This window comes from Pteropus vampyrus, unplaced genomic scaffold (assembly GCF_000151845.1).
Source record: "Pteropus vampyrus isolate Shadow unplaced genomic scaffold, Pvam_2.0 Scaffold36, whole genome shotgun sequence".
Classification (NCBI taxonomy): Eukaryota; Metazoa; Chordata; class Mammalia; order Chiroptera; family Pteropodidae; genus Pteropus; species Pteropus vampyrus.
The window spans coordinates 6935581-6949885 of record NW_011888817.1 but is presented as its reverse complement, the minus strand read 5'-3'; the positions used below and the strand labels follow the sequence as shown (position 1 = coordinate 6949885).

General features: G+C 33.3%; 1 protein-coding gene across 23 annotated transcripts in view; it reads right to left on the bottom strand.

Annotated features, from left to right (window-relative positions):
• The window catches only part of EPB41 (erythrocyte membrane protein band 4.1), a 159614-nt gene that overhangs the window by 87400 nt on the left and 57909 nt on the right, over positions 1–14305 (bottom strand). For 15 of the 23 annotated variants that reach the window (XM_023529227.1, XM_023529226.1, XM_023529232.1 and 12 more), the window contains 3 exons: positions 8001–8475; positions 4385–4597; positions 1899–2003 (listed from right to left, as the gene is read on the bottom strand). In XM_023529227.1, the coding sequence (XP_023384995.1) occupies positions 1899–2003; positions 4385–4597; positions 8001–8468 (786 nt within the window). In that variant the 5' untranslated portion in view covers positions 8469–8475. Of the gene's footprint in view, positions 1–1898; positions 2004–4384; positions 4598–8000; positions 8476–14305 lie in introns of those variants that run through there. The other 8 variants (XM_023529240.1, XM_011357771.2, XM_011357772.2 and 5 more) reach the window with 1 other exon arrangement.

Below are 14305 nucleotides of genomic sequence, written 5' to 3'. Positions count from 1 at the left end.
TAATGCCTTTTTTTTTTATTATTCAAAGCCAGGTTTGTACTACTATTCAGTTTTTATATTAGGCACTTTTAACATCATTTTATTCATTAATATATAAATAAAGCAATTTAATAGTTGCTTATTAAAAAAATAAATAAGATAGTAAAAAATACTATAAAGAAAATAATATTTGCTGACAAGAAAGAGTACAGATGGCACAAGAATACTGAAAAGTTTTCAATGCAACTGAAAAGATTTGTATCAGTGTGGTCCCTAGAAGCTCAGCTGCAAGTGGAAAAAATTTCCCTTGCTGAACATCTTTAAATGAGCCAGTTTCCAGAAATTAGTTCATAGAAAAATTATTTCCAATTATAGTAAACAAGTTAAGTGCTCAGTGACTTTATTGACATGCCAAATTCAAGCGTTCTCTTCCCCTCCTCAGAGTACTTTCCTTGATTCATGGGAGAATTTTCCAGCTCACAGCTGCAGGAAGTTTTTCACTGTAGTTTTATGTATATTGTTTTGTTTTTTAATTAACTTCAATCTTTCCTTACTAATGGAAATTACAGGCTTCAGTACAAGTTGGCTTGCACATTTAAGGAGACAAAGTAAAAGTCATTAAAGAATAGTATTAACCTAATGCTAGTGGACATAATTTTTCTCTTTGAATCACAGTCATTCATAGAAGGAACACTCTTGCAAACTGCTAGGTAACTACTAGTACTATATTCTACAAATATGTTTTATTTAGGCAAAGGGTAGTTCCATGTCCTCTAGTTTGTATTATCGAACTCAAATAATCCAATCTATAGAGTTTGCAGTTGTTAAAGGCTGCTGCCCCTCAACCTCTCTTAATAAATATAAATCATCTTGGGAAAAGAACCAACTAAAATGGCATGAATACATTGTACTGAAGACTGTCTCTCCATGACCTGGCCCCCATGTAGCTTTTCAGATTCATCTATTATCCTATTCCTCATTCCCTACGTTTAGCCAGGCTAGATGGCTCTTAGTTCCTCCAGTGTCACTTCCTCAACTCCAAGCCATCCTCTCTTACTTCGTTTGCCCATTTTAACCTTCAGGTCTCAGCTTAGACATCACCTCCCCAGTGAAGACTTTTCTTTCCTGGCCATATCTCCCATGACACCTTGTACCTCCTTTTGTATAACACTCATCACACTAAACTGTAAGCTCCAGAGGGCAGTGACCATGTCTACCTTATTCACAGCTGTATCTATATCATCTAGTATAGTATTTGCAAGTATTTGTTAAACTGGGCTACAGTTTTCATCATTCGATTTTAAGCTAAATATTTGTAATTTTAAGTTAATTGGCCCAGGAAATAATTCAAGTTTTCTGAAGTAAATATCTTACTTTTAACCTTTCTTCCCTCTTCCACGTCCTCACACTTTCTTTTACTTCCTTCAGAGTTAACTATCAGTTTCCTTTAGGCTGGAAGAAAATATCAGATTCACTATATGACTGTTTCAATAATATTGGGACTTTATTCTCTTTTATAATGTTACTCTCAAATTATAAGCATATATCATAATTATTCTATAATTATGTTGATAGAACTATCCATTCAACAAAAATTTATTATGAAGTTCTTACATATTAGATACAATATTAATGGCATAATACATAAAGTTATTGGTTTCTACTTGCTAATCAGTATATCATAGCTCTATACTTCCTCTGCCTTTTAAAAAATATATAGTAGATACTTTCAATGATGAAAGAACATACCAGCAATGGTCTTCTCTTTAAAATGTTCATTTTAGAGGGAAAATCTGAGATACAAGAATAGGCAAAAATAACTCTAAATACAATGTGTCTTGGAGAGGCAGGCAAAAACACATTCTTAACAACAAAAACAAATTTTTGTCAGCTTCTTACATTACAAGCAGTCTCCTCACCTTGGAGGTTTCATTATCCCAAATGGCTAGACCAAAGTAGTCTTCTTCCAAAAGATTGAGGTGCTCACACACTCGTTTAAGCAAATCTTGTCCCTTAGCATGTTTCTGCAAAGATATACGTACTTTAGTTGAGGTTTCCTCTTATTCTTGTATTCAACACCAAATAAAATAAAGTATAATATTCTAATTTCCTCTTTCATCCTTTGTAACTAACATTTTCAGATGGCCACACAGTGTAAGTAGAACAATATGAGTTATAAAAATCCTGTTTCATAATTTGTCAGCTAAAATATGCAACACATTTATAGCAGCTTGGAAATAGTGCTACAATTCAAAGCAAAATTCCACCTTCCCTCCATCTACCACCACCTTCCCACTTCCACTCTAAACATCACATTCTTTATTTTTGGTGCAATATTTCCTGAAGCTTGCTATGGGCTGCTGCCAGTCACTGTGACCACCTGAATTAACTAAATCAACTGTTGACATTGACAGTTATTAGTGGCTATGGAAATCATTAGAGTCTCTATCATTCTCAGACCAAATGTCTCCAGAGAATGAACTATGTCTCAACTCCCTTCAATCTCCTTCAGAAAAATGAATAAAGTATAAAATTCTAGATACCCTGCATATATTAACTACTGCAGTCACTATTTCAGTTGTGTTATGAATCATTTTCTTAATGTTTCTTTATCTAGAAAATCAAACCAGTGTCAAGGGTGCTTGTATTCCTGTTTATAGGGAGGAGACACCCTAACTTAGAGGCTAAGAGTTAGAGTCAAAAGTCCTGGCTCTTTCTATACTAGTTAAACAACTTGAGTTAATTCAATTAATATTTCTGAACATTAGCTTTCTCATCCGTAAAATGATAGAAATATTTACACCTGTCCTATCTATTAACCGGAATACTTGAAAAAACAATCAAACATGCTAATTATGCCTTCTAAGAAATATATTTTTAAAAACTTTAAAAAAATTAGAAATAATTTTTTAGAACACATACATAACATATCCTTCTCTCAATAAGTTATTTTTAATGACTATTAGTAATTCACATAGATGCTCATTCATTTTCAGACTTAACCCATTTATATTACATAATTTTCTTCATTTTTCTCACCAATGTTTTCACTCTAAATGAGAAATGATTTGAGAATTCTTCATGTATAGGTCCCTACTCCCTTATTTATAATTCCAAAGTTCTAAAAAGTAAAAGGTTAGGTGGTAGTTGTTTTGTCAAAGCTCATTTGAAGGCAAATTCTGACCTGAACTGTTATGTGGCTATTTTTGTTCTTTATCCATCTTAGAATGAATCTTCATATATTTTACCACAAAAATAATGTGTTTGACCAAATAATATGTTTGACTGCTACACATACTACTGGGTATATTATATTATATTACTTATTGCTTTTCTAAAACATGAAATATTCTGAATTCTGAAACACATCTGCCCCCAAATGTTTCAAATATAAGGGACTCATATCTGGATTTTGGTCTGAATGGGAAGAATGAGTGTGGAATGGCTTTCCTCATCTCTAAATCAGCTAGTGGTGAGAAGCAGAAAGAGCAGACCCTAGGTCTCCTCTAGTTACCAGGTAGAGTAGCTATTTTCGAAGTACAAGAGTGTATTTTTCTTAATTTATTTTTTAAAACTTAGAGAGGAAATAACTGTTTATACAGTATAACATTTTAGACTATTTGTGCTTTGATATATTTTCATTTTCATATAAATAATTCAATTTGGAAATAATTTGTTACAAATCTAAGATATAAGTATATGTAAATTATGTTTTATTAATTAAGGCTATTATTGGTAATAACCACAACAAGTGCTTTATATCAAGCACATAGTTGATAATTACTACTCTAGTTAAAAAACAGTTAATGGATTTTTAAGGATTTTAACTTGTCTTGAAAGAGCAAAAAAAGTAATTGAATAACTGATACTTTTATTTAATCTTGATTCAATTTCCTATTCTTTCAGAGAATCATAGAGAATTTTAAGAAATGGCATTACTTGTTTCGAATTTTTTATATCTTCTTTCGTGGGGCTAAAGTATACATTAAGTAAACTAAAGCTTATTAAGGTTTAAAGAGGAGAGCAGAAATAAAGAGACAGTAATTTTTTTTGACAAATACAATTATGGGGATAGCTGGATCTGATATCAAAAATTGAGGCTATCCTGAGAAATCTAGGCATGGAAGGTCACTCTATAAATACTTTTCTTAAAACAAAATTGTTTTGGATTATAAATGTAACACATGCTCAATTCACAAGATTTAGCAGATGCAGAAAAAACTGAAGAAGAAAATAGGCTCACTTATAATTCCTCCACACCTCTACTTCCAGAAAATCACTATTAACATTTCAGCCCATAGAAGTAGTCATACTGGGTCTTATATCAGGCCATGGCACCACTTACCCAACCCTACATGAAATAATTTGTAAGCATTCTAATCACTGAAAATTAAAATGCACTCACCTCCACAACACATTCGTAAACCGTGTCATCCAACAAAGAAACCTTGCAATGCATGTTTCTGTGTCTTCTGATTGATTTCTGGGAAGCTTTCAATTCTCTTTCTGCTTTTGATTCAGGACTTTCTTCTTTCACTTCTATTTTAGAGCACTCTTCAAGTTCTCCACCTTCCTTAATTTCAAAATCTGGATCTTCTCTGCGTTCTTCCTGAGCAGGCTATATATCCATGACACCGCCAAGTCAATAATAAAGACATTTCACAAAACATGCTGTACACAGTTCTACCTATAATAATGCTACCAATAAAAACACTAACTGAAAAAGAAAAACTGTAAAACAAATTTAAGTGATATTAAGATTAAATAATTACTTTTCTATAAAAAAATATTATGATCTCCCAAAAGATCTACAGACTCTACTATTCTCAAAACTTCAAATTAGAAAGTAGAATCCCATCTTTCAAATCAATAAAGGAAGGTTTCAGGTAAACTAGAGGACACCAACCTGTTGCTCTCAGGATTAAATAGTCCTCCTGACTATGCCATTATATATTATTAAAGCCAACTGAAACTTTAACGTCTCTGTCCCATGTTTCTCAATTTTAGCAAGGTAGCCTTATGAATTGCAAAATGAGATGGATTTGTCACATGTTCTAAATTTTATGAATGGTTAAGAGGGGATCCTGGGACCAATTTTAGAGCATAAAACAATATACATAGTAGGCTAACAACTGCAACTACCAATTAACTTGTTTCTACTGGGTATCAAATATCATAAATGCACAGAAGATTCAAAAAGCCAAAGATAGATTAAAATCTGGGTCTCCTGGAGCCTGAACTGTTATGGGCTATTTTTTATCTTTATCTATCTTAGAATGTAAGATGTATATTTTACATTTACATCTCAAAGTAATACAGGTAAGTAGAACAACATTTTGGAACAGACTTTCTCACTTCCAAAACAACAAAATTGCTGAAAGATTCTTAACTAAACTTCACTAATTCTTTTCTTTCAAAAGGATATATAATTGATATTTAGAAAAAGGGATATAGTTATTTGGCTCCTGTATTAGATATTAGAGGAGATCTAAAAGGCTCCTTCTCGACTTTCATGACCCTCTTGAATGAAATTTCTTCAGACAAGCCTTCATTGGCTATCCTATCTATCCTACCTCCACTCTACTATTCTTCATATCAGTGCCCTGTGTATATTGCCTTCGTAACATTTATTATGATAAATATTTCATTTATTTATCATAACTATTAAAATAAATATTTACTACTTTTGATCTCCTCCATTAGACTATAAAGTCATCAAGAGGAGGAATCATGTTTGTTTTATAAAAATAAAGCAAATATTTACATAGTAATTACATTAGGCCAATTACTGTTCTAAAAGCATTATTTATAGGAACTCATTTTATCTTCATTATAACCCTCTGGATACTATTATTATCCCCACTTGAGAGATAAGAAACTGAGGCCGGAAAAGTTCAAGTTACTTGCCTAGGATCATACAGTTAATAAGTCACATGCCTGTCTGGCTGCAGAATCCATGATCTCAAACCTCTTCATCATATTGTAGTATTTATTTACCAATGTTTATCCAGCTTGGGCCTGGTACACATAACAGTTTTTCAATAAATACTTCATGAATAAATAAATAAATATTAAAAATTGACACATGGCTTCCAAAAAAATCCAAGGTATTCTAGATGCAGACTGGTACAGTCCTATAATGCAAACTCACTTTTTAAAAATCCTGGATAGAAAGGGACCACTCAGATGAAATTCTCCTACACATAATAAATATAGTTAAGTAAATAAATCTTTATCCATGAGGTTTTGATCCACAAGGTTTTAACTGTAAATACTAGCTTCCAAAAAGCCCAAAATAGTTTGCTCCTTTAAACCAGGGATCCCCAACCCCTGGTCCTCGGACTGGTACCTCCACACAGCAGGAGGTGAGCGGCAGGCAAACAAAGTTTCATCTGTATTTGCAGCCACTCCCCAGCTCTAGCATCACTGCCTCAGCTGCACCTCAGATCATCAGATTCTCATAGGAGCACCAGTCCCTGGTGCCAAAAAGGTTGGGAACCACGCCTTTAAACAATATTCCCTTAAAATTTTATTATTTATTTAGTTTCTTTTTCTCCACACGTAGACAAATACCTGCACACAATTTATCCCAATTCTGAATTAATGAAATTTCAATGAATGAGATTTTAGTTAAATTTTGAATTAACTTTTTCTGTCATCTGTCAACTTCAGTACAAATGCTATAATCTTCAGACAAAATAAACTTACCCTGATTTAAATGCTAACTAAAATGAGATGTAGATTTTTCTCTTCATAAAGCGGAGGACAAAAAAAGCAGTTAAAAACCTCTTGAAAGTACCAGGCTTCCTAAAAGGTAATGTAATTGAACTCTTTTGGTATTCTTAAAATAAAATTAATGATATTAAGATATGTATGGTTTCTTTGCCTTTACTGTTGATGTTTATTAACTGAGTAACAATAATTGACATTGATTGAGTGCTTATTATATGCCAGGCAATCAATCTCTTAAGAGCTTTACATGTTTTATCTCTTTTAATTTTCATAATTGCCAAATGAGGCAGATATTCTTATCCTCATTGTACAGAGGAAGAAACTAATAAAGCAAAAGTGTCACTTCTCTGATTTGAACACTCTAGTCTGATTCCATAACCTGCATTCTTAACTATTACACTATATAATAAATCTTGTTTTCAATCTTGCTTCACTAATCGCAGGTATATAATTACGACTTTACCCTACATTTTACTCTTAGCACCTTTAATATATATTTTTAAAAATACATGTAATAATTTTAGAAAATTCTAAGAAAACCGTATAGCCCACATCTGAGACTCATAATAGAAATACATGACTAATACTTTTAACAATGCAGACAATGTTCACATGCTTCAAAAATAAAAAGACTTTGAAAATTTCCCTATGTTTTTTGGGCAGTGAACAAATTCTCAGCTCATTTTTAGTTTAACTACAGTGTGACACAATTAGGACCTCAAATTACTATACATTACAAAGGCAACATAAAGAACTGGACTCCATCTATATCTTACACTGTGGTAATATGATCTAGTTGGAGAAGATGACAAAAATAAGGCAGGCATGGATCAAATCTATCACATACCTCTGGATGGCTTGAATCTATCACATGGTTTTATGAAGACTTCTATAAAAGAATTATATCCACTGATAACAATCTCATTCCTAACATGTCCACCAAAATGAACTCTAAAGACCTGAATTCTTTTTTTTCCTTTTATTAAAAATTATGGACTTTGTCCATTACTATAGGAAAATTATATATAAGCTGAATAAACTCATTTGATAAATTCTTTTCTTTCATTTTGTTTTCTTTGATTTATACAGCATATTTATCTTTTAAAAAATCAAGTTTCTATTGACTACATTAATTTCTTTAGGGCAGAAACTCCAAAGCTTCATGTTACTTATTACTATCAACACCAAGTCCAACTGGGTAGAAGAAAATCGAATGTTCTTAAATGAAAAATAAAATGTCTAACTTAGCTTCCATTACATCCACCTCTCACACATTAACACATCCTTACCTGTGTTTCTGCACTGCTTAATGAATGGAGATCCAAGGATGGGTCTGTTTTGAGTTCAGGTTCAGGAGCTGCAATAGGGGCCTTTAAAATGATCTCCTCATCAAGATTGGCTGCAAATTCTATCTCTGCTTGACCTCCTTCACCTTTGTCTTTAGCTGACTCTACTTCTTTGCCTTCTTCCTCAGAGACCTGAGATTTAGGCCTTTTGAGAAATGAGGAGAACAGCCGTGACAGGCCCCTGTTTTCTGAAGTCCGCTCCTTGTTCTTGGTCAAGTCCTCATGTGTAGGAGTGTCTCCATTAGATGTTTTCAGCTTCTGCTCACATGGATTATCGCCCTCAGCTGTTGCTTGAGAAGCCTCTCCCAACTGAGTTCCTTGTTGGCCTGAGTTTGTAGTCCCCTCACCCTCTTCCTTCTGTTGCTGGTGTGAATTTTCAGCCTCAGCCACTAAACTCTTCTCTGTTGTCATGATGTTGCTATTAAAAGAAGTTGGAAAGGGGGGTGTCTTATAAGCAAAACACATTACTGCTGTAGGCAAAACCCTAAATCAGGTCAAGTGTGTCAAAATATATTTAGGTATTTAATCATCAACAGACAGTACTCCAGTCCATTAAACATTAGGCTTTCCATAAAAGCGCAAAAATATTTACCTATACATCCTGAATAAATTATTAATGCCTGGACTTGCTAAAGATATACACATAGAGAAATTAGCTTAAAATAATACCCCCTGAGGTCACCTTAGTGAAATGCATCATATTTAAAATCCAATGCTCAGAAATGTACATTTCTAATACAGTTTTATCCTGCCTATAAAAGGATCTTATTTGTATACTGTCCTTTGAAGGTATCTGAAGGTGTAATGTTTGTAGGAATTATTCTTTGCAAAATTATCTACACCCCAGATGATATTAAAAGTTTCTCCAACTCTCTATTCTTTTCCCTTATATTTCTTAGAATGCATAGACTTCTCTAACAAACGTAGAATTCTGATGATTTATCAGACTTGACAAAAGCAATGAAAAGTATACCGTTAAAAGAATCACAAAAAAATTCCTTCGGTTTTCATGCTATGATACTAAATTACAGGCTCTTGCAGAAGTATCCCACTTTAAGTTCTTTAAGACCTTTTATCCTTCTGACAAATACGATCTTGAATACTGAGCACTTTTAAGAGTAGGCAGTTGAACTATTACAATAGAGAAAAACAGAGAAATAGTAGAGAAAAATAAACAAAATAGAAAAATTTTTAGAAAGCAAACGATTCAACTGAAGGAGAGAAAGCAGGCTGTAGACTTCACGTATTTCAAAATTGTTGACTTCTAGCCTCTTGACCTGAAAATCCCAGTCAAATCTCATAATAATAGCCAAAGAGCATTTGTTTACTAAAGAATAACTAACATACTAGGGAACATTTGAGACACTAGGCAATGAAGGTGACTACTGATCTTACGTTTTGATTCACTGCTATACCTAAAAGTACTCCCCTCAAAAAGCAGCATTTACATTGTCTTTGCATTCTGCTCCATATAATTTAGATGAAGTAATTTTATTTGGATGTTAACAATCAGAATTAATGAACTATATTTAGCTCATTCCTTCCTCAATCCCTTCATACTTGCTACTTATGATGTTCTCTCTACTTACGATGTTCTCCTGGCTATTTGAAAGCTGGTCTCCTTCTCATCATTACCGTTTCTGCTCAGATGTCACCTTAGAAAGGCCTCCTGCACACATCCTCTCTAAAGTAGTGTCCTTCACTCCTCCAAATGGCCTCACAGCACTACTTATTATCTACAATTATCCTGTTAACTTATTTGCTTGCTGGTTAAGTGTCCTCCTCTTCTTTTCTCTTCTCCCAGCTAAAATATAAGTTCCATGAAAACAGAATAATACCTGGCACATTACAGGTATTCATAAAAGTTTGTTGAATTAATTAATTTCAATTGAATATCCCTCACAAATAAAAACTGCAAAGGCTTTCTCTAAATTTATTCAAGTAAATTTACTTCAAATGTATGATATTCATTCAACAAATACTTATCTAGCACCTAGCACCAGGTCTTATGCTAGGTGCTAGGAATACAACAGTAAACAAAACAAAACAAATAAGGTCTATGGCATTATAGAGTTTATATTCTCGATTCGACTTTAACCAGTAAGATGAAAAAATTCAAGAGAAATCTTATTTACGATATGAGCAAAATATAAATGACTGTGCCTAAATGCATCAAAACAGTGAAAAGGGAAGGGAGCTAAGGGTATTGAGCACTGTTTCTGTGTCAGGCCCCTTGTTAGAGGCCTTATCTGCATTATGTCAAGTAAGCCTTTCAACAACCCTGAAAGGGAAAGAGGAATCACCTGATCTTACAGTTGAAATTGAAAAACTCAGAAAGTAACTTGCCCAAGGCCACACTGCTAGTAGGTGACAAATCACTTTAAGTGGTATTGAACTAAATAGAGGTATATTAATAGAAGGAAAAGCCTTTATGAGGGCTCTTACTGATAATCAACTCAAATTATTTTAAGCATTAAAAATATTTTAAACAATAAAAATATTTACAGAAGCACATTTTCTAATTTCATTTACTAAAGTCATCAAAATTACTCTGCATTAATAAAATATGCAAACTAGTCTTTTTTAATTTGTTACTCCTAATTGAGGTGCACTTGCACTTAAATAAAACAAATAAACTTGTTTTCAATTCCTCCTTATATTAGGAGAAAGTAATTGATTTTTCCAAAAATACTTTTTCTTTAATCTCTAAATAATTAAACTTGACTCAGAAAGAAAATCTGGATATCAAATCATCAGTTATTCTAAAGAGTAATGATTTGATTTGAGAGCACCAATTTACCACATACTTTGTTTGCAAAAATAAACAGAGGACAAACTGAGGATTTTAGCATGATTTCCATGGATTTCAGATAGGACTTTATCATTTACCTTACTGAAAAGACACAGAAACCACTTCTGTATTAAAATTTTCCTATACCACAGAGAGTTTACAACAAGGTCTCTCATAAAGATCTATAAAAAATTACAAATCTTTTGTGAAAATTTTAGCAGATATGAAAATCACTTATACCCCACTTCTAACAACCTTCTACTTGTATTTTTCAGTAAATAAAGAGTATTTATTCTTGTGTTTTACCAATTTTTTTATAATTTTAAAAATAGAAAAGATCTTCTAAGAATATTCCTATAATTTCTTTCACATAAAAGGGTTTATCTCTAAGAAACAGAAACTAGCTGAATGAGTATAAGCATTCAATTTTTAAAAACAAAAACACAGATAGTAACAATCCATATGCTATAGGTGTGCTTGTAAATTTTAATGTGCATCTAACCACCTAGCAATCTTGTTAAAACACAGATTTTGATTCAGTAGGTCTGGAATGGGGCCAGACACTATGTTTCCAACAAACTCCTGATGTTGCCAATGCTGCTGGCCCACTGACCGCACTTTCAGTAGCAAGGCAGAGAAGACCACTAATATTCTAGGAACATACTCAAAATGCCTAAGAAACAAAGACAGGAAAAAGCTACTTTTAGAAAGTGGAATGTGAACACGGAGAAATACTTGACACAATAAATGCTCAACAAGTGATTGCTGAATTAATGAACGAGCAAAGAATGCAACGTATTATTAAATGTGGAAGCTGAACCATTAATGCTTTATAGAACTCATCTGGCACTTAATCAAATGTTAATCAAAATTTTTAACCATAGAGCTGTAGCAATTCCAAGTTGCCCATATAGCCATGACACTTGCCCAGTCAGTAGTCTTGCTATCCCCATTGATACAATCTCTTTGCCATGTTTAGGAAGGAATGGTCAAGACATATGAATAAAGAATTAGAGAATAACATCTATCAGTACAAAACCAATATACTTTGCCACATAAGTGGATGTAAACAAAAAACAAGTTAAACACAAGAACAGATGAGAACACAATACAAAGAACAGGCAAAAGAATTATTTTGGAACATAATGAAACCAACTTCAGGTACTATAATAAATGCAAGAAAACAATTAAGAAATCAGACAATGCAATGTTTGGCAGAGATGCTACAATTGAGTCTATGCAAAGAAATGTAGATAAAAATAAATGATTAAGCATAGTTTTTATGCATGTTCTTTCCAGCTATGCACACGTGGTGGCAATGCTATTAGTAAGAGCCACAAAAGCAAAGGTGGGGGTGAAGAGAGAAAATATAAAATGAAACCAATAAATCAGGCAAGTACCTCCAGATGGCTCTGAGGCTAATCAGAATTAAATAAAAAATGGCAAAAAGAAAAAATCTTAGGGGACCATTTACTAAAAGCTCAAACAAATTCATCCTGACAAATCTATTATACATATACAACCAAATTCTTCACATTACAAATGATAGGATGGGTAACCAGAGAAAAAGATACAAAGTCAAGCAGTAAAAACAGGATAATGCTCTACAAACAGGACCTTCCTGTGTAAATAATACTCTTTCATTCCGGATACAAACAGGCCCTTCCTGCGTAAATAATATTCTTTCATTCCGGATACAAAATCCAAAAGGAGGTATGTATTTACATAATGTCAGAAAGAGATTTTTTGACTAAAAAAATCACAGCACTGAGGACAAAGTAATGAGTTCTCATTCTGTCTCCATTCTAATCCTCCAAATCCTATGAATTATACCCCATCTGGTATCAAAGATACACTTGTTTTAACAGTGTGTATCTGTTGACTTCAGGCAAATCAAATCTTTAAAAACCTGATCCTGAGCAGATTGCAAGTGCCAGACAATATCTTTCATCTTTTTTGTACCTTTTTCTCACATTAGTATAGTCACTGCTCCATTAATGCTTCTTAGGTAGAAAACTTCATTAAAACACTACAGTTTGGTACCACTAAGAAAATTCCCCTTATAATAGCCATTTAGATATGATGTTTAATAATTGAATTATTGGTAATATGTTTCAAATTAGTTCAATAAACACTTATCAATGTTTACTGGGTGCTAATCATGTATACGGTTTTGGCTCAGCTCTTTGAGAGGGATTAAAAAAAGATAATACACAATTCTTAAGGAGATAAGACATACATACAAATAACTAAAGCACAAGACAGTATCTGGTGCTTAATCAGACAAGGCCTCATGAGTGGAACCAGTTAAGCATTAAAGAAGTATAAAATAAGAACTTTCAACTGAAGTGATCACAAAAGGCCATATGGAAAAGATGGTTTTAAAGTTATGCTTTGAAGGATGAGTATAAGATATCAACAGAAACTTGAAGTGCAAAGGGCAAATAAAATTCCAGATAAGGCAATTGGAATTAGTAAAATTACTGTAGCTATTCAGGAACTAGTAAATAGTCCAGGCTGGTTGCAACCATGCTACAAAAGGGAAGCAGAGCAGGTAAGGTTAGAATAGAGTTACTATTTAAAGTTAATTCTAAATGAAATAAGAATAGTAGCTACCATTAATTGAGCACCTACTAAATACCACATACTATTCTACATACTTCACATGTTATCTTACAACCATTCTATAAGGTAGGTGTTTTCATTTCTCAGATAAACAGAGGGAGGTTAAAATTCTTTCTTTGGATCATAAAACTAAGCCATGCTCTAATGAAACTATTAATATACTACAGGGTAATGATTCCATTGTAAATTTCCAGGATAGTATTTGTCTTTCTAAAACTTGGAACTTCAGATGCTTCTACTTCACTGTTCACTGCTAAAGAAGCCCCTATCCATTAAGAATTTACGAACAAGCTGTTTAATCTAGCCAAGACCACCTCTGTTCCCACCAGTTTCAAGTCCCCCACTCATTTAGTTATTTCTCTTTCCATAGAGTATATATGAAGATGGAATGGGGAGACAGGGACAGACAGGCAAAGAGGACAGATTATGAAAGGATTTGAATAAGATACTAAATAGTTTGGACTGTATCCTGAAGGCAGTGGAGAACCACTGGAGGTTTTTAAACAAGGAAGTAAACAAAGTGAAGGCAGGAGAGGCTAGAGGCAGAGAGAAACTCAACAAATGATTGGGTAGATTCAGGTTATCAGTGAATAAATTTACAATGGGAATCTCTAGGGAAGCTGAAACAAATACTGGGCAGAGAAATTTGAAAAGCCTTTGCAATCAAAGCCTTTGCAGTCACAACTAGTCACCTGTAGTTTCTCTAGCTTATTCTCATTAGCATGTATCTCAGTCCAGGCAGTTTCACGTCTGAGCTTGAAGGCATGTTCCTTGATCCACTCTGATAAATGGCTTAATAAAAGAGGCATAGCAACAGAATCAAAATAGAAAA